The sequence below is a fragment of the Acipenser ruthenus genome, chromosome 3 (assembly GCF_902713425.1).
Source record: "Acipenser ruthenus chromosome 3, fAciRut3.2 maternal haplotype, whole genome shotgun sequence".
Classification (NCBI taxonomy): domain Eukaryota; kingdom Metazoa; phylum Chordata; class Actinopteri; order Acipenseriformes; family Acipenseridae; genus Acipenser; species Acipenser ruthenus.
The window spans coordinates 22566649-22588047 of NC_081191.1; the positions used below are offsets into that span (position 1 = coordinate 22566649).

Genomic DNA, 21399 nt, shown 5'->3' on the forward strand with positions numbered 1-21399 from the left:
GGAGAACATCATATGTTGACCTGATGAGGAAACTGATCCTGCTCTGTTCCATTGACCATAGGTCTTGCCAGCCAATCTTGCGTTGTTCCACACTCTCCCATCTCATCCATTCTCCCTGTTTGGCCTGGGAAATGGCCTTTATACACCTCATCCTCTCCTCCTGCTTCTGCACCTCGTTGACTACCAGCTTCCTTCTTTGAGCTGGGGCCGCCTTGTGCCATGTAGGAGGAGTTGAACTGAAACCAAGACCCCCTCTTCCATGCTGAACTTGCCCCATGATATCACCAATTCGAAGGGCAGCCTTTGCATCTTCCACAGCTTTCTTTGCCGCCCACTTTCTTCCAGTTTTCAACACAGGTGCTGCCTCCCTTACGCATTTATCGCGTGACTCTACTAATGTCATTTCCAGTCTGACCTTGGCGCACTTAAACTCCTCGGTTAGAGCAGAGACTGGTAGCTGCAGTATTCCTTTACCATAAAGTCCCACTCTGCTGAGGCAGCGTGGAACTCCCAACCATTTCCTGATGTATGAACTGATTAAAGCTTCCAGCTTCTCTACTGTTGTCAAAGAAACCTCGTACACAGTCAGTGGCCACAGCAACCTCGGCAGTAGACCAAACTGAAAGCACCAGAGTTTTAGTTTACCTGGTAGTGCGCAGCTGTCTATGCTCTTCAACCCTTCCACTGCTTGTTGTCTAACTTCTCCCACACGAACTGTGTCCTTTAGATCCCCGTCGTACCATCTCCCAAGACTCTTCACTGGCTTCTCAGACACTGTTGGTATTGCCTCACCATTAATGAAGAATGTTTTATCTACTACTTTGCCTTTAATTATAGAGATGCTCCTTGATTTAGTGGGCTTGAATTGCATTCGTGCCCATTCAATGTTATTGGTTAATTTGCCCAATAATCGATTAGTGCAGGCTACTGTTGTAGTCATGGTTGTCATGTCATCCATGTATGCTCGAATTGGTGGTAGTCGCATTCCAGAAGCCAAGCGCTCTCCTCCTACTACCCATTTTGATGCCCTAATGATTACTTCCATTGCCATGGTAAAAGCCAGTGGAGAAATGGTGCATCCTGCCATTATTCCAACCTCTAGGCATTGCCATGTAGTGCTGAATTCTGAAGTTGAAAAACTGAATTGCAAATCTCCAAAATAGGCTTTCACTAAATTTGTTATTGTCATCGGTACACTGAAAAAATCAAATGCTGCCCAAAGTAGTTCATGTGGCACTGAACCATATGCATTAGCCAAATCCAGGAATGTCACATGGAGCTCCTTCCTCTCCTTTTTAGCTGATTGAATTTGTTGCCAGATCACATTGATGTGTTCTAAGCAACCTGGGAAACCTGGAATGCCCGCTTTTTGTATTGAAGTGTCAATGAAGCAGTTCTTTAATAGGTAAGCTGACAATCTCTGAGCAATAATGCTGAAGAAAATCTTGCCTTCTACGTTTAATAGGGAAATGGGACGAAACTGACTGATGCTTGTAGAATCTTTTTCTTTAGGTATAAAGACTCCACCTGCTCGGCGCCATGCTCTTGGTACAACCTGTTTTTCCCATGCCACTTTCATCAATTTCCACAGAATTCGTAGAACTCCTGAAGCACTCTTGTACACTCTGTACGGAACTCCATTAGGCCCTGGAGATGATGAAGCCCTTGCTTTTTTCACAGCTTGCTCTATTTCTTTCCACTTAGGTGCACAGTCCTCCATTTGGTATTCTGGTGGATTGATAGGTGGGATGTCTGACGGAATTGACATAGGCTCCTGCCTTTTTGAATCTGTATGTGTTTCCTCCAAATATCTCTCCAGCTCAACCTTAGATGCTTTTAGTGTGCCATTCTTCTCACTGGTGAATAACTTCTTTACAAATTTGAATGGGTCTTTATAAAAGTTAGCTCTCGCACGCTCCTTCTTTTTGTAGCGTTTCCGTAGGCGCTCAGCTCTGCGCAATGTTGCAAGCTTATCTTTTATGACCCTTTGTAAGAGATTGAGTCCCTCCTTCTGACTTTGTTCTGCTCTTCTCCATTGGTTCCTCAGCTGTCTCCTTTCTCTAACTAAGCGTTCAATCTCCTGCTGCCGTCTAGACTTTCCAGGAATAGTTTGTACTTTTTCCTTCCTTTTTTCAACTCCAAACCTCTCATTTCCATATGCGTAGATGATGTCCCCAAATTTATCCAGCTTCTTTTCAACTGTTCCACTTAATCTTTCCAATGCAACGCAGAGATCTGTGTTTACTGTGTCCCATGCAGTTTTCTCACAAGCTCTTGGCCATTTAACTCCAGGCTTGTGCCCGTTGAGGTTCTTTTCTCTCTTATGCTGGTTTGTCTGACCGGGTTCACAAGGATCATTAGGTTCATCACTAACTGTGTCCATGCAAGTCCTCCTCACATCTATGACAGGGGTGCTGATATCCTGCGAACTGTGGTTTGCTTCCTGTCGCTGGATTTCATTCGACTGACTTGACTGACTTCGTAAGAAGTACTGATCAATGCGAGGCCCTTGTCCCTTCTTCCTCAAGCATTTCATTCTCCCTTGATGAATCTTCAAACCCCTGACCGTTGTCGCCTTGCTCCAGCCGCAGACACAAACCTGGAGTTCTATGTCTTTGTTAACTTGCAACTGTTGTCACAGGAACATCAAGCTGCTTGGAGATGGTCTTGTAGCCTTTACCTTTACCATGCTTATTCTATTATTTTCTTTCTGACCTCCTCAGACAACTCTCTCCTTTGCTTTCTCTGGTCCATGTTCAGTGTGGTGCACACAATGATACCAAACAGCACAGTGACTACTTTTCTCCATTTAAATAGGCTGAATGACTGACTACAAGATTGGAGACATGTGTGATACTAATTAAAGAAACTAATTAGTTTGAAATATCACTATAATCCAATTATTTATTATCTTTTCTAAGGGGTACCAACAAATGTGTCCAGGCCATTTTAGAATATCTTTGTAGAATAAGCAATAATTCATCTCTTTTCACAGCTTCGTTGCTTTATTCTGTGACATACCAAAGGCATGCAAGTATACATGATAAAATAGCTTTTAATTTCATCACTTTTCAGGAGAAATGAAGCATTATTTCAATGAGCTGTAAGGGTACCAACAAATTTGAGCACGTCTGTATATGCAATTTTACAAGAATCATACTGAGTTATATATATACAGTAAAGTAGAGGGTCCTAAATTAAATTAACAACTGTATATTAACAGCATACAGTACAGAAGTAGATGGTAGTACATTAAAACAAATGCATTTAATTGTAACTTCATGTTAATGAAAACATAACACATAGTTTGTTGTTCTTATTATTAATGGGTGCCAGAAAGGCTTTTTCTTTTTTTTTTTTGCCATCTTATTAGTGAACTCTTAATGTCAACTCTACTTATTTTGAGCATTGATATTAATTGTATAATTCCCTTTTATATTGCCTATAGGTTTAAAAGAAAAACAATACAATTCTACATCAACCAGATTGCTTTTTTAGAGCAACTTTGCACTATTCTTTTAATCACAAACCATATTATCAAACAGCAGCATTGCTGAGCTGTCTGGGAAAAGTCACTATTTAAAAACATTTACACATTATGCATCTCCTGTTATTTATTTCTTACATTTTGGCAGGAAAGTGTTTTGATAGAGATTAAAAATACAGATTGAGAGAACTGGAATGTCAACATATCTGTCATCTTAAACTCATCTGCTTCTTATATCTTCTTTCGAGTGAGACAGAGCAAACAAGCTTCGGGACGATTTATGGTTGACAACCCATACTGTAAGCTGAGAGGAACCAAGTATATGCACCGTGACCATGAAAACTCTTAAACCTTTTTACAATTCACTTCACCTGTGGCGAGACGCATAATGAATGCAAGGCAGGAGAAAGACAGCTATGTCTTCACACAGTTGGCAGCATTGCATATGGAAACTTGCAGAAGAAACCAAATAATACAAGGATAAACAGTAAAGAAGAGCTGAATCATGGTTACAAACGATGTGGATTTGTGCATACGAGTGAGGGAGACTGTTGTGATACTGAATGTCAGATAGACAACTGCTCTGTTCTAATGTTTATTCTTATTAGAAACAGTTCATTGCAATTATCAAGAGTTGAACATGTACTTGGTTGCATATTATACACACCAGAACTGTAAAATAAACATTTTATAACTCAGCCTGAAAAGGCAGTTGCATTGTCGTTACTTATATGAGCACATGATTGCTATGATTTTTTTTTAATATAAATCTTTATTGTATCTGTTACTCTTTATATTGTGCCATGTGTTGGAGTCCAATCTGCACATCAGAGGTTTAAAAAATATGCCCTTCCATTGAAATGTTGTTTAATCAAATTGTTTATATTTCAAAGTCAGCTTTAATTATTATGAAACTTTCAAGAACATATATTTAATATTTCAATTGAATACTTATATTTAAAAGCAGTTTGTAAAGAACAAAATGTATTGACTTGTATATAAAATGGAAGAAATGCTACTAAATGTTTTTTTGCGGGGGGAGTCTCATTCAGAATTAAACTCTTATCTTACAGGTCTAAATAATGTATACATTCATTCCATTAGACACCTTATTGATGGCAAATTTATAGCTTGACACTAGCCAATCCATAATCGCAAATATTGAAAAAATAACCCCTGAGGTGATACAAAATAGACGCTGCATTATTTATTTATTTTGATGAAAATGTAATCACAAATCCCTGACATGTTCAATATTAAAGCTGTGTTATTGTTTCTGATGATTTTCAGGGGAGCAGTTTATCTGCAAAACGGCAGCGATTGCAGACATTGTTATACTTGTTGATGGCTCCTGGAGTATTGGCAGGATTAACTTCAGGCTTGTTCGTTCCTTCTTGGAAAACCTGGTCAGTGCCTTCAGCGTGGGCTCTGATAGAACCAGAGTAGGTATGTATCTCTTTCTTTGTTCATATTGAATATGGATGTACTGACTGATACTCAATAGTGCTATGCTGTTAATAGTTCAAGAGGAAATCCCTTTATTATATGTATTCAGTTGTTTACCACTGGAAATGAACTAGTGTTTTTGGAATGCTTCCTCACATTTAGAAAAAACAATGTTAACCCTTAACTTGAAATCTGTTTGCTCAGGTCTTGCTCAGTACAGTGGTGATCCCAGAATTGAATGGCACTTGAATGCTTTCAATTCAAAGGAAAATGTGATAGATGCTGTCAAGAATCTGCCCTACAAAGGAGGGAACACACTTACAGGTACCAATATCATCATGAAACACTGTTCTGTGGAGTTTGTTACTTCAGATTGTATTATTGAATCTAAATAACTCCTATTGGCTAATGCAGTGCAAACATTGTTAATTTATTTTTTGTTACTGTAACACTGGAGAACAACAATTTTGATTTTCCCACCTTGTCTAAGTTATTGTTATTATCTAAGTTATTGGGAAGTCTGATTTAAGAACTGGGGTCTGGTGAAGGAGCAATATTGGATGATGCTCTTTTCTTATAATTTATTACAAGAGCAAAACTCATAGACTGCAATTGTCACTAATCTTGACTAACTAATGTTATTTTAGTTAAGTAGTCAAAGACAAGTGCTAACCGAGCTCTGTGAAACCAGCCGCATATCTCTAGACCTTTTACAAGGTCGTTGTGTAGTCGGTTTTCATTCATGATTCTCCAGCAGTGTCACTCTGTATATATGACTGTGTTGAAAAGAACTTCCTAGAACTGAACAAACAGAGCTTTCTTTTAATTAAGGTCTGGCATTGACATACATTTTGGAGAACAGTTATAACCCTGAATCTGGTGCCAGGCCTGGTGTGCCCAAGATTGGTATCCTGATCACAGACGGCAAGTCCCAAGATGATGTTATTCCACCAGCAAAGAGTCTGCGAGATGCAGGCATTGAGTTGTTTGCTATTGGTATGTAAACAAACGTTGATGTGACTTGGCAAGTCTGATTGTCTATTGTCATATGACAGTTTGGAAGATGTTTTATCTGGGTAATTCTTCCTCCATTTTAAGGTGTGAAAAATGCTGATGAGAATGAACTGAGGGCCATTGCATCTGATCCTGATGAGTCCCATGTCTACAATGTAGCTGATTTCAGTATTATGAGCTCTATTGTGGAAAGCCTGACCAAGACTGTGTGTGACAGAGTTGAAGAACAAGACAAAGAAATCAAAGGTATCAGAAAGAACCATTTAATCCCACCTTGGGAAGTGTTTTATTAATTTATTCTCTGTGATGTTTTTCCTTTTCTACTGTTGGAATGTGTACTTCAGTATCTGTTCTTGAGGAAATACAGTTCTCAGTGTTTGATGAAAATTGGTTTATAGTGCTTTATAGTATATAGATCTTTAGACTTCAAACCAAATTTGTGAAACACCTGCATATTAAGACTTTCTTTAGAACAGTTAATGTTCCTTGTCTATTAAAGGTATTACTTTTTGTGTATACAACAATAAAGGACATGTGGTAAAAGTTAGGTAGTCCTTAAATAGTACATACTTAGTGCTAATATATGTAGTTAATCTATGAGTGCTTAAAACCTCTTGAAACAGGACAGTTTGAGGAAAGTAAATAATAATATGACCTTAAAAACACACCATTTAACAATCATTTGACAAGGTTTTTCTGGTACTGCCAGTAGAGCACAAATGACTTTTAACAGTTCCATAGTTTCTTTAACTTTCTGTGTTAAAGCATTCTTTGTAATTCCAGGAATATCAGGTGTCACTGCGTCTTTGGGGGCCCCTCGAGATCTTGTTACATCTGAAGTGACAGCCAGGAGTTTCCGAGTCAGCTGGACCCATGCGCCTGGAAATGTGGAGAAATATCGAGCAGTTTTTTACCCTTCCAGGGGAGGACAGCCGGAGGAGGTACAATTAATAACTTTGTGTTGACCCAGAGCGGCAGACTCTGAGTTATCTTTCTATGGGAGTTTTAATGTATTCAACCAGGTCATAATACTGAAAGGTCTTCAAACAGGGTAGCCCTCTGTCCATTTGGGAAGAAATTGACAAACAACATTTCATTTGTACAGTACCTTTGTATAGCACCTTAAGGCACTGAACAGACCCTCATGAGAAGATATATTCCTGCAGAAAGAGTAGGATATATGTAACTTATATTATGTTTACAGTGTTAGCATGCAATCAGTCAGACTGTGTTAAGAATTACTAAGATGCTATGTGAACAGGGTAAGGTGGGGGCAAATGATCATCAAAATGTTGGAAAATACATGCTTATCCACCACTGTCAATGAATCCTCCACTTTTCTAACTAATAAATGGACAGAACAAAGGTGACCTATTTATCCTTCTCTTGATTACTGTTCTTATGTCATGGGTTAGCTGTGTGGAGTGTTCATGTCGACAAATATTGAAGACAGAACAGGGATGACCATGGATACTTATAGAAAGATTTATAAGGATGTTTTGCTGGTTTTGTTTAACTCAATCTTCTTGTTTAACTCAAGACCTTCAAATCATAAACATGTTTTCTCCTCGATTTCCAGGTGGTTATAGATGGAACGGAAAACACTGTAGTGTTGAAAAACTTGATGTCCTTGACTGAATACCAGATTGCTGTGTTTGCAGTGTACACCAGCGCTGCCAGTGAGGGCCTTAGGGGCAGTGAAACAACATGTGAGTCACACAGGATTAGCAGTGTTCTTAAGCCACTAGCATCTTTTGGGGATTTGGTTGGCATGACTAGATTCAACTTTTTTTAAAATTTTGGTTGGCTCCTGTCATTTTTGGACAGTACGCTTACTTACTGTATGTGTCATACCTGCAGTGCTAAAAAAAAATTGTCTTCAGCACTAATGAGATAGCAACCTTTTTTAAAGACAAATATTTAAACTCTATTTTTGGAAAACTGAAAAATTGAAAAGGTAAAGATAAACATGACTGATTAAACACAGGTCACATGGGATTCTTCAGTAAATTTTCTGTCTCAGCCTGTAAATCTTTTAATTTTTCTAGTGGCTCTGCCTATGGTCGATGACCTCAAGCTGTATGATGTCACCCACAGCAGCATGAGAGCTAGGTGGAAAGGGGTGCCAGGAGCTTCTGGTTACATGATCTTGTACGCCCCACTAACAGAAGCAGATGTAGCTGACGAAAAGGAGGTAAAGACTGGGACACGGATGAACATTAATATTAATGGATAAGCCTGTTTGACCATGGGAACAAGGCTAATAGTTCATCAGAGATATATACAAGTTGCATGCAGGGCAGTAATGAGTAGAGAACAATGCTTGGATTTCAGGCCAAAGAGCCTTGTTCACATATGTTATTAATACTATAATAATATGTTTGTTTTTCCTCCTTGTTTTATGATATTGTTATATATTGTTGCCTCCTTGTTTTATGATATTGTTATATATTGCTTCCTCTATTCAGGTTAAAGTATCCGATTCTGTGACGGATATTGAACTGGATGGACTGACTCCCAAAACTGATTACACTGTGACAGTGTATGCTATGTATGGGGAGGAAGCCAGTGACCCTATGACAGGACAAGAAACTACATGTATGCGTTTATTTTGTCCTCTGTTTACTTTTGTATACAGAGTGAAATGCACATTTAGCTGGCTTCCAGTTTGATATGCTTGTGTTAACTGAATTGCCTTTTTTGCAGTGCCACTAAGCCCTCCTAGAAACCTGAGGTTTTCAGAGATCGGACACAGCATTGCCAGGGTTACGTGGGATGCTGCTTCAAAGAACAACAGAGGGTATCGCATCATGTACGTGAAGACTGATGACTCAGTAACTAATGAGGTATCTTCCTGTCATTCATCAACATAATGTAAAACAAAATGAGGTGATACATGACTTAAAAGAGTTCTAACCACGGTTTTAAGTACAATGATCTGTTATTATCATTCGATGCATTATCACTTGTCTCCTTTTTCCTTTCCTCCTTTTTAATATATATTTCTGTATGAATTATTATTATTATTAATAAAACTAAGCATTATAGCATAATAGCAGGGCAGCAGTGTGGAGTAGTGGTTAGGGCTCTGGACTCTTGACCGGAGGGTTGTGGATTCAATCCCAGGTTGGGGACACTGCTGTTGTACCCTTGAGCAAGGTACTTTACCTAGATTGCTCCAGTAAAAACCCAACTGTATAAATGGGTAATTGTATGTAAAAATAATGTTATATCTTGTAACAATTGTAAGTCACCCTGGATAAGGGCGTCTGCTAAGAAATAAATAATAATACAAATATATAAACACATAGTATGCTTATGTTCTGTCATGTTACTTTTCTTCTTTCATAAGTGGCTTTTCAGTGCAATAACAGATTCTGCTCTTTTACCATTTAGGTGGAAGTTGATCAAATCACAACCAGCTTACTGAGAGAACTAGCATCCCAGACAGAGTACACAGTCGCCATCTTCTCGATATATGATGAAGGGCAGTCCGAGCCTCTGACAGGAAGTTTCAGTACTAGTAAGTTGGGTTTCAGATACCAAGACAAAAACATGGAGTTAAATGAAGAAAACACATGTTTGTTTTATTAGATAGTTTTCTTTCTAAAGTACTTCTAAACATGTTATTTTATTTTTACATTTAGAGCCAGTACCATCCCCACTCAACCTCAAGCTCAGCGATGTGTCTAGAAACAGTTTAACAGTCCGATGGCAACATGCGGCCCCAGATATTGTCAAGTACAGGCTGTCTTGGGTTCCCACTGCTGGAGGAGAATCAAGAGAGGTGGGTAACAGTGAGCTGTTAATAACAACAAAAACAGAAATCAGATTCCAGTTTTTTCTTATTAACCCATTAAGTGCCATTCTCCTCATTTGAGTACAGAAAATAACAGATTTACTTTTAACTCATTTTGACATTTTCAAAAACACTTATTGCTCTTAAAGGAAATAAAATAGCTGTTTTCTCTTTGTTATTACAGCTTGTTTTTGGTGGAGATGTGGATACCCAGGTCCTCGGTGGTTTGCTACAAAAAACTGAATATGAGGTGTCGCTCTCTGCTATTTTTAAAGATGAAACAGAAAGTGATGCTGTTGCTGTTCTGGGAACAACACGTAAGGCATTGTTAGGATTTCATTCTGTGAAATATAATATCGATATATCACAAATATGTCTCAGAATATCACAAAAACTATCCAAAACAGAAGGGTTGTAGAAATTATGAATATGCAATAGTTTCATTATTTTCTTTATTATTGTCCTGTATCTTTTTTTTTTTTTAGTTTCCGTAACAACTACAACTGTTGCTACAACCACAACCACAACAGCAGGTAAGGGGGAACAGATCATTTATAACTTTAAACACTAAATCACAGGAGGCTGTGTGGTCCAGTGGTTAAAGAAACGGGTTTGTAACCACAAAGTCCCCGGTTCAAATCCCATCTCGGCCACTGACTCATTGTGTGACCTTGAGCAAGTCACTTAACCTCCTTGTGCTCCGTCTTTCGGGTGAGACGTGGTTGTAAGTGACTCTGCAGCTGATGCATAGCTCACACACACTAGTCTCTGTAAGTCGCCTTGGATAAAGGCATCTGCTAAATAAATAAACAATAAACAATATGACAATCAGTAGTATTAAAATAAAATGTGTAAAAGTAAACACATATGTTGAGTCTTTGGCAATATCATTTGTGTTTTAGTAATACTGAAGACCTAAAGATTAACTTTTTGAACAATTTTTTCTGATGCAAAATGCCATTAACGAGGATACAGAAATATTAAACTAAAACTTTTTTTATGTTCTGTTTTACAATCATGGTAATTACTAAGGATATGTTTTATTCTAAGATTTGCATTATTAAGCTATGGTTAATATTGCTCCTTCCATTTTTAACACATTCTTCGATGTCTTTTCTAAGTTTGTAATTTGTAGACACCCCCTAGTCGTGCTTCAAATTTCCAGGATTAAGAGCACCTCTCTGTCACCCTTCTGACCGAGAGGTCAGCCCAACAGCAAAGCTATTGCTGTTGGGTTATTTACCACAGGGGTTCTGTATTACCTTTACCTTACCTTCTTTTCTTGTCCAGTTGTCCGCAGTGCAGTGAGAAATCTGGTCGTGGATGACGAAACCACATTCAGTCTGCAGGTGACCTGGGATCCTCCAGACCAAAACGTCCGTCAGTACAGAGTGTCCTACATGTCTTTGAGAGGAGATCGAAATGAAGAAGTGGTAAGCATGGTCTGTATGGTTCTAGAATACTTTGCTCGGAACCTTGGTAGCGGGCTGCTGTACTAATTTTGCGCTGACCAGGAACAGGAAAAAAGCATGAGATAACTGGTGACTTTTCTCATGTTATCTGCTGTGCTCAAAAAAAGTGCATGTTGCAAAGAAAGGTAAGAGGAACAAGCCCTGATACATCATTTTATTACATACAGTGTCCTAAAGCATATCAAAATCACCTTGTGAAATGTATGAAGACTAACAGTTCACAGCCTACCTCTGTAAAGCGCTTAGTGATGGTGCTCCACTATGAAAGACGCTATATTATTTGTTTATTTAGCAGACGCCTTTATCCAAGGTGACTTACAGAGACTAGGGTGTGTGAACTATGCAGAGTCACTTACAACTACGTCTCACCCAAAAGACAGAGCACAAGGAGGTTAAGTGACTTGCTCAGGGTCACACAATGAGTCAGTGGCTGAGGTGGGATTTGAACCGTTGACCTCCTAGTTACCAGCCCATTTCTTTAACCACTGGACCACACAGCCTCCTTAAAGATAGTATAGTATAGTAGTAGTAACGAATGAGGTGTGGTTTTATAGAATTAAAGCAATATATATATTTTCAAAATATGTCATCCTATGTATCCCCTATCATTCTCTATTTTTGTACTAAGGGGGTTTTAATTTACAGCATAAATTACAGTGGTCTTTTCTAAAACCACTTGACAAAATGATATTTTTGCTGGAATAGTTAGTAATCATGATACAATATGATGAGAGTAGAAACAATACAGAAGGATAGATAATATCATGTAGATTAATGTAGATTTAATGACAATGCCTGCACAGCATTCATATTTGTGGTCACCACAGTATAGTAGACATAAATCGAACACTATCGTATGTAATAATAACCCTTAGTTTGCTTCCAGGCTTGTTGGTGTGCTCTTAAATATTGAAATAAGAAACAGTAAAATTGAGTCATTTGTTTAAACATAATTTCCAAGTTCAAGTTTTTCTTTTCCGCTGTTTACCCAAATCTATATAACATGCATTCCATTTAAATAAACACACTGCAACATACTAAGGGTTATAGTTCTATTCTTTTCTAAATTATGCTGAAGAAACTCATATTCTGTGTTGCTATTGCTTTATTTCTTTACTTTCATTTCACTGTATGTCTTCTATGCTGCACTTTACCTCCATATTAATAAGTTAGTGCTTTCCAGAAATGCTAAAAGACAAATACTGGATTTGGGAAACTGCATGAGTACACATTTTACTACAAATTGTAAATGCCAGTCATTTTTGAGAGAAATTACTTTTTGGAAAACACTGCTCCTACTACTGTACCTTTTCAGATTGAGCCTAATATATACATTATCTCATTATCTCCTTTCCTCTTTTTTATGGAAAAGTATAGTAGATGGATGAGAAGAAAAATGGGAAATGTATTTTGTCTAGACATTTAAGTCAGAAACGGCCCTACAGTACTTGATTTGACTTTTTTGACTAATTGCATGTATGTTAGACAGAATACGATAACTCTTTTACTTAATAAAGGTTGCTCTCGATTCCAGCAGTAGCAGCCATTTTAAGTGAAACCAAACAGATTATTACAGAAAATATATCAGTTTCCTTATAAAAAGACTGAATTACAACAGTAAAGTACAGTAGTAGATGGCAGTGATGGAATGGTGGAAATGGTTTGATCAGAATCCTTATATCACATATGTGAAAATTGGACCATAGAATAAAATGACTCTAGTAAATCTTATCTAATATGTATTGCCATCACTTCATATACCTCACATTTTCCTTGAACAATGACACACACAATATGGTGAATGTGTATTCTTTTTAGAAGTTTGTTTTTGGAGTTCCAAAGGAACTCCCAGTTAGACTCACATTTTTAACTGTTTTCCTGCATTTCACCTATTAAGTAATTGCAGCTAAAAAAACAATTTCATAACAGTTCTCTGCCATGCACATGCATTCATTATATAGGTGTCAAATGTGCAGTTTTGAAAGAAACACATGTTATTGCAAACATGTATATTTAATTTTAAAACATGGTGGCCCATATTCATAAAACTTACTGTCTCTTTTACGTGCCAGTAATAGTGTTTAACATGAAAGTATTTCATCGGGTGATGCATAGAAGGGTTGTAGAAATTATGAATATGCAATAGTCTCATTATTTTCTTTATTATTGTCCTGTATCTTTTTTATTAAAAAACATTTAAGTCAGAAACGGCCCTACAGTACTTGATTTGACTTTTTTGATTAATTGCATGTAAGAAAACTTCACTCGTCGCAACGTTAGAATAACGTTCCCTTAGAGACCACTTTTCTCATTAGCATATTATTCGTCTGTTCATAAATCTGTGCCGTTAATTGACCCTTACCGGCATCATAATTAACAGAGAATGAGATGCGTCTTAATGATATCCTTTCATAGAATCATGTCTGCGTTTAGGAACAAGTATTTAAGCCATTAGTAATAATAATAAAGCGTCTATGTTTGATTATCCAATAATTGTGTAATTTAAGTATTTTGTTATTTGTAACGCATACATTAAATTGCATTGTTAACTCGCCTGAACAGGATAGGCTACTTACTGGTTGGAAAACATATAAATAATAATTGTAGCCTACTTGCTCTAAGAAAATGCCAGGCTTTGGTGCGCTTGTGTGGACTGTACATCAAAAGGAGTGAGAAGACCCTGCAGATTTGAGCTGTGACTTGCTCTGTATTACTCTGATGATGTGATTCGTAGCAGATATCGATTTAACAGGAGCACAATTATTCACCTTTTTGGAGAACTAACATGTACTGAAGTGCTAGAAACAAGTCTGTCCCCGTATTAATGCATATTAATTAACAGTGCATGATTAGGATTCTGATGTTGGCGAGTTTTATTTTGCTTTCCTACAGTATATTCATCACTGCCATGGGCAGAAAGCTAGTAGGCTTCTTAGCTTTACATATTTTTCTTACCATTCCATCTATTGATAGAGGCAGCTCAAGTCATTTTGAAGTAAACTATATTTTATAATGATCCCCAACATGTATTTACCTAAATATATTCCCAAATATTCCCTATAGAATGAACTAATTTTGCTTCATAAAGTCGAATGAAACATGCTGAATAATGTTATGTTAACATATTGAATTACATACCGCTTTGTAGTTTTTCATATACAGTACTTAACGAAAGACTGACAAATTGAACAATGTGACATTTTGAAATCTAACATGAAATCCTGTACCACCATTATGGCTTCTGGTAGACTTTTGCAATATCATTTTGCAGTTTCTTTGATTACATGATGTTAAATAAATGTAAATTATGTTGATGTAGATTTTTTTTTTAAATTGTCTCAGTGCTAAAATTCTAGGTGATGCAAAACTTTTGGCCATAGCTGTATATTGAAAAATACATATTCGTGTCAAACAGGATTGTTAGTTAGTTCAAGAAGTTGTAACTACAAATAAATTGCATGAAATGTTAGTGTTTTCTAATCCAATTTCGCTATGAAACTCAGTAGTATTGTATGATGGGCAGGATTTTTTCAATCTAGCTGTATTTATTTCTTTTAGTTTAAAAGAAGCTTGTTGTATGGTAAGGTGTACTGTATGAAAAATAGATTTGAGATGTTATTGTATGTATTGTATTTGATGAATTGTGCAGGTATTTGCAAATGGAGGGAATACAGTAACAAATAAAAGCACAGGCAATTCTTCTCCCATTTAACAATTACTTCTATTTTAATGTAACTGTGCAGTACTGTCTTTCTGCGCCATTTGTCATTCAAACGAAAGTTTTAAACATAATAAAATGAGAAAAATAACCAGAGCTTGCTGACGCTGTAGTGCCATTTATACTGTCTTGTGCGCTGCAAAGGAAACGTGTGCGAACATTAGATTATCCTTTTTTTGTCAGCCAAAATTCAAATATCATGAATTGTGACAACACATTACATTTCTGGTGGTCAGGAAGGCATGTGCATATAAGCTATACAAAAATGTTCTTTTTTTTTAAATCAAAAAGCGTATACTGCACATACCCTAACCTCTCACACGCGTCCAGCACCTGGGTGTGCAATTATTATTATTTTTAAAACTGGCATGCTGATATTTCGGAACAGCCTGCCTGCCACTAGGCACGTTCCACGGTCCAGTGGTTAAAGAAATGGGCTTGTAACTAGGAGGTCCCCAGTTCAAATCCCACCTCAACCACTGACTCATTGTGTGACCCTAAGCAAGTCATTTAACCTCCTTGTGCTCCGTCTTTCGGGTGAGACATAATTGTAAGTGACTCTACAGCTGATGCATAGTTCACACACCCTAGACTCTGTAAGTCGCCTTGGATAAAGGCGTCTGCTAAATAAACAAATAATAATAATTACTGGCTGGTAAAATAACCAGACAGTAGTTTTATAAGTCACGTTTGAAATACTGCCCGGTAATTTTTTTTACTGGCTGGAAATTACCGGCATCTTTTATGAATATGGGCCTTATATCTGTTACTACACTAGGGTAAAGGCATCTATGTTTACAAGCCATGGTTTTAGACCGCCTTGTACTTCCTAGGTCATTTAATCTGGAAAGTGGAATTGTTCCCAGCACTTCACTGTTCTCTTTCCTGTCAATAACCTATCAGCTACTTCCGCTATTGACTGGTATACCTTCAGCCAGTAAAATGCTATAATATGTGTTTCTTTCAAAACTGCAGATTTGAGACATATGTAGCTAATGGAAGTGCAGCATGGCTAGGATTTATGGAATTATTTTGTTAGCTGCAATTAGTCGATTGTGGGCATGCTTCAGAAGTACAACATTAATACCTGAGTGGTACATTCTATTTAGTAAAAAATACCAGTAACAACCAAATATACATTTGCCATTATGTTTGTGTCTTTAAAAATAGAGACCTACAAAGTGATAACAATAAAGATTAGGTAACATTTACTGGGATTATAGCGAGGTGTATGAATTAGGTTAAACAGTTTATAAGAGAACTGAATGGAAGGGTTGGAAGCTAATGCTTACCAACTGCATTGTCTATTCTTTTTACTGCACAAGGCCCCCCAAACAATACCTTAACCAGTTGACCAAACCGCTCCCACTGGATTATTATTGCAAACTCTGAACCACATTGTTATCAGTGAAGGCATGGCCTGTTTGGTGATTGAAACCTTTCCAATCCACCAGGGTTTCATCTTCTAGAGGAGTTAATGAACATGGCTTCCTGTTTTAGGTGATGGTGCCTGGAAGAGAGAACACCCTCCTCCTTCAGCCCCTGTTGTCTGACACAGAGTACAGGGTCACTGTTACTCCTGTCTATGCGGACGGAGACGGAGTCAGCGCCTTTTCTGAAGGACGGACCTGTAAGTACTGCATCAAAACTGAGGACCTTACTAAACTAATGCAAACTCATATGGCTCAAATCTCTTGTGTGACTCAAATCGCTGAGAGGATCTCTTCTATGTGTATCCTGGTTATTTAAAAAATAATTGTAGCTGTTATTTATATCTGTTACATGTAAGGTGTAATCTGTATGATCACATTTCCATCGTACATCCATGTTAAATCTGTCATGGTGTTTTTAATTTTATCTGCAGAATAGGTTTATAATTTGCCAGTGATGTTTATCTTTGCTACCCTAATTTGTTGAGGGACAGCTTGTTATTTTAAAGATGTACAGTGCATTAAAGGATTTTTCACTGTAAATAAACCCTTTACTTTTCCTGGCAGTGCCACTTTCTGCACCCAGGAACTTGCGTGTCTCTGATGAGTGGTACAATCGCTTCCGCATCACATGGGATACGCCTCCTTCACCCACCATGGGCTACAGGATTGTCTACCAGCCTCTGACTGGTAGGTACACTTGCCAAACTCTCCACACTAAAGTTACGAAACTGATTAACAACAAGCAAACAAGTATTTTTATTTTTATAAATAGGAGTTAATTAAAACGAGTACAAACTTGTATGCCTTTAAAGACTGGAATAAAAGCTTTAAAACAATGCCTCAAAATGAAGTAGACAAATGTTACAGAATTAACAGGAAAGTTTGTCTACAGTACAGTACATGACTTTTAGTTTCTTTTAGCTTTAATACATGTAAATAGGGTCATATATTTCAACCCTGTCAAATTCAAGTGGGGTATCCTGTTTAATTACAGATGAAAGACTACCAGTTGTTGGGATTCTGTTTATATTTACTTCATAGAAGCCCATTGGAGTGCAATGCCCTTGAAACAGGGCAACTTGATTCAGATGAGGTTAAGTTGTTCATTCAAATGGGGAGGAGGCCAATTACCTCTTCAATGTCATTATCAATACAATGCACTGCCATCCCTGTGCATGTCCCTGGTTGAATTTATTGTGTAATGAAAGATAAAACGATCAAAACCAAACTGACATTTTGTCAATTTATTTTTTTAGCCCCAGGTCCAGCTCTGGAGACGTTTGTAGGTGATGATGTTAATACCATGCTGATCCTTAATCTCCTCAGTGGAACAGAATACAGTGTCAAGTTGATAGCTTCCTACACAACAGGCTCCAGCGACGCACTCACAGGAAAAGCAAAAACACGTAAGAATGGATCTATTAATACTTCATTTGTCGTGCCTCTATTCTAGTGTCTCATCAACACTGCACACCCAGCATGTTGTAAGCCTGCAGCGACAGACACGCCCAAGGATTCTTCTCTCTTAATCGCTCTTAAAGCAAGGAAAGTGTACTCAAATACTTTTCATGTAATATGAATTTAATTTATTCTGAGACTGTTAGATCTTGTATCATGTTGTTCATGCTGTTTCCTCAAGGGTAGGTATCACCAGTAGAAAGGCTTCTTGGAAGTAGTTGTGCCAGCAGCATCATATGTTACAAATAGAAAAGACTTGAAATCTTTCAAATTGAGTCACCTTTTGGCTTTCTTGCTCCAGAAGCAGCCTGTTGTTTAACACCAGAGCCTTCCAGTCCTAATCATATTAAGTCATTTGTTTGTGAATTTTAATGATGGACTATACCCTGTAGTAAATGAGAGTCTTATAGCTAGAGGTGGTGTTCATGATTTGTTTTTTTTTTTAAGATTTAGGGCCCCCTTATATTAGTTTTAACTATGTGTTATTTTTTATTCATTGTTCTGTTATAAGGGTAATATAAATCTATGTTTTTTTTACATTTGTTGGAATGTATATTTTCACATTTCACACTGTAAACCAAAACAGTAAGTCTTGTTCAGTGTATTTTTGTTGCTGGTTCATACTGTTTACCTACACGTTTACTTATATGTTAATTTCTGTCATTTAGTTCCCATTTTCATTTTATATACAGTATATTATTCACTAAATGTCCCTATAAAACATGTTTCTGAAAGCTTTTCACTGCTTTTAACAAATGATTATGATTGTGTTGTCTACTGCTCTAGCCAGTGTACCTGTAAGTCAATATTAAAACAGTAGTGTCACTTTGCAGTGTACCTGGGTGTGACAAACCTAAACACTTACCAAGTTCGTATGACCAGCATGTGTGGACAATGGCAGCCTCATAGACAAGCTACACTGTACAGAGTGATGATTGAGTCCCTGGTTGGTAAGTACCAGTATAAAGAATGTTACTATGACATGTATATATTTCTTTATCACTGTATTTGAGGTATGGATAATTTATATGTGAAAGAGACAGCAATGTTATCTCAAGTCAAATAAATAGTGTTTTTGTTTTAGTTATTTCTTTTCATAAAATCATCTTTAAAATTGTATTGTACACCAGTTTATACATTGTTGATTTGCATTACTGTACACATGTTCTTGTTTTTTTCTTTAATCTTAATCAGTATATCTTCCATAATTTGGCAGTCGATTATCCTTCAAAGACAACAGAACTATTACAGAATGATGCAATGCAATAATATGTTGGCACAGAACCAATTTTTTAACAACTCACTTTAGTGTCTTTACCATGACAAATTGTGTTATCACAAGAGGTCTAAAGAAAATGATTCTTATAACATTCAAAAATAACAATTATAGTTCTATTTAAGTGCATTTATATGAATGTATGTGCACCTCAGTGTGACCTAACCTTTTGGACTGACAATGCTTTACAGTCTTAGGCAGACCAAATAGTCGAATTGACCTCCTAATGCCTCCGTAACCATTCATAATTCTTTGGAATATATTTGTAAGTCGTTTTGCACACATGGCATTATATAATGGACAGTGGTACTATTGTTTTTTAACATCATTAGCCACTGCACTACCGACCAGAACAACCAACAGTCAGAGGTTGCCAAATATTTGACCAGACTGTAGTGCATACACTAGTACAGAAACACAAAGAGTCCTTTTTTTGTATTTGCTGTGGGGTTTGGTTTCATCTTGCTGACCACAAAGACCACAACCCTTGCTAAAAGGCTGAATATTATTATTGATATTTATGCCCCTTTACAATTGTAGTCTTATTTACTATCACCTTGATATCATTGCATCACCAGCACACAGTATCACCAGGTGGAAAATAACATTCAAGAGAAAGGTACCCTACATTAGTGTAAGTGACTCCAGACATTTTAAACTTACAGCTTGTAATTCAATATTTGCTGTAAAATACCCAGTATAAATAGTCAGAAAGTGAAAGTCAGCTCTGAGGTGGCTGCATGGTGGGCCTGCAGAGTGAAAAAAAGCGGTCGGCTGACGGCACATGTTTCGGAGGACAGCGTTCGTCTTCTCCTCTCCCGAGTCAGTGCAGGGGTAGTAGCAGTGAGCTGAGCCTAAAAAGAATTGGCTATTTCAAATTGGGAGGAAAACTGGGTAAAAATCAATTGGCGAATAGTAAATTAAAAAAAAAGTGTCTGAATGATAGAAACAGCAACTATACCAGAACACACTTAATAAAATTTTACATACTGCACAATAAAGAAAGTATAAATAAAAAATGAAATATGCAGAAAATGTAATAAGTAGATAAGTATCCGACTTTTGTTGAGAGAACTAGAACAGCTATTAAGGGTCCAATGACATTACATGAAATAGTGAAATATGGAAATCAATCCGCTAATAAGCCTGAACAAAGGATTGTTTACAAATACTCTACTCAGTCTTCATCCATGTAAAACGATTTCTTCAAACTGAAAATGTGCAATAAACACTGGTTTTGTGGTATTTTTGATAAAAAGGTGAAAGTCTATTTATTTGTGGTTGGCCCAAACCTTGAGCTGGCAGACAATAAAGAACTGTAACTTCACAGCCAGTGGTGTCAGTGGTGCATGAAGCTGTCTGTCAGAGTGTTAGTTTTGGCTATGTTTTAAAAACTAAGAATAGATCTACATAGCTTTATTTAAAAAATGCCTAAAACATGTTTGTTTTTTTTTACTTTCGTATTCACATTTTTCTTTCATTTCCATTGCAGCATAACTGTTACACACCATTTCACTATTGTATAAGTAAAGCTCAAATAAAAACCACCACCATGGATAAATGAATGGGAACTTAAAAAGCATAAAATCTGCACAATATTACGCTTTTGAAGTGCAAAGCACAGATGGTCAGGCACAGTATTTAACTCAATGCACAATGCAAATAGGGTTTTTTAATTACAACAGAGACAAGAGACAGACTATAGAGGCCCTATAATTGACGTCAAGTAGAAGCCATAAAGGTTTTTCTCAGGTTTCAGAATTGTTATCCAGTGCATCTTGAGACATTTTCCCTGAGTGTCGGATGCAGAATCTTCTTTTAAATCATGCTTTCAGGACCAATTGTAAACTTCCATGCAGTCTTAGGACTTCTGATAGATATGGGTTTCCCTGGCTCTGTGCTGTTAATGTAACTTCAAATGTAAGGATTTCCCTGAGCTTTTGCAGCTGTTTTGAAACTAGTATGCAGATTTATATGGTCAGCTTTATTAGCTGATTTATGTGTATTGTAAATGTTTATACTCCAGCGTGTGCATTTCCAGGCCTATGGAATGCAGCTGCTGTACTAAGAGCAGGCTAACAAGAAGGTTTCATTTGGATAAACCTCCTTTATTTTAAACAAGGAAAGAGCCATTCTAATGTTTTTGATGTCCGGAGTCTCCCACACTCCTAATTCATTAGTTCCTTGTTCATTATCATCTAGACCTGCCTAAGAGCATTAATCTTGAGTAATGCAAAAAAAAAACCAAAAACAGCTGTTTATATTGTACAGCATTGTACCCTGCTCTGGTCTTAAA

At 37.1% G+C, this 21399-nt stretch overlaps 1 protein-coding gene across 3 annotated transcripts in view; it reads left to right on the top strand.

The window, feature by feature from the left end:
• LOC117394368 (collagen alpha-1(XIV) chain-like) overlaps positions 1-21399 on the top strand; it is an 86640-nt gene that overhangs the window by 25692 nt on the left and 39549 nt on the right. For all 3 annotated transcript variants that reach the window (XM_033992579.3, XM_033992580.3, XM_059012723.1), the window contains 18 exons: positions 4778-4933; positions 5138-5257; positions 5765-5929; positions 6032-6193; positions 6731-6888; positions 7527-7656; positions 7996-8141; positions 8416-8545; positions 8654-8793; positions 9344-9470; positions 9595-9734; positions 9931-10063; positions 10232-10279; positions 11037-11179; positions 16437-16566; positions 16934-17056; positions 17626-17775; positions 18661-18777. In XM_033992579.3, coding sequence (XP_033848470.3) covers positions 4778-4933; positions 5138-5257; positions 5765-5929; positions 6032-6193; positions 6731-6888; positions 7527-7656; positions 7996-8141; positions 8416-8545; positions 8654-8793; positions 9344-9470; positions 9595-9734; positions 9931-10063; positions 10232-10279; positions 11037-11179; positions 16437-16566; positions 16934-17056; positions 17626-17775; positions 18661-18777 — 2418 coding nt within the window. The remainder of the gene's footprint in view (positions 1-4777; positions 4934-5137; positions 5258-5764; positions 5930-6031; positions 6194-6730; positions 6889-7526; positions 7657-7995; positions 8142-8415; positions 8546-8653; positions 8794-9343; positions 9471-9594; positions 9735-9930; positions 10064-10231; positions 10280-11036; positions 11180-16436; positions 16567-16933; positions 17057-17625; positions 17776-18660; positions 18778-21399) is intronic.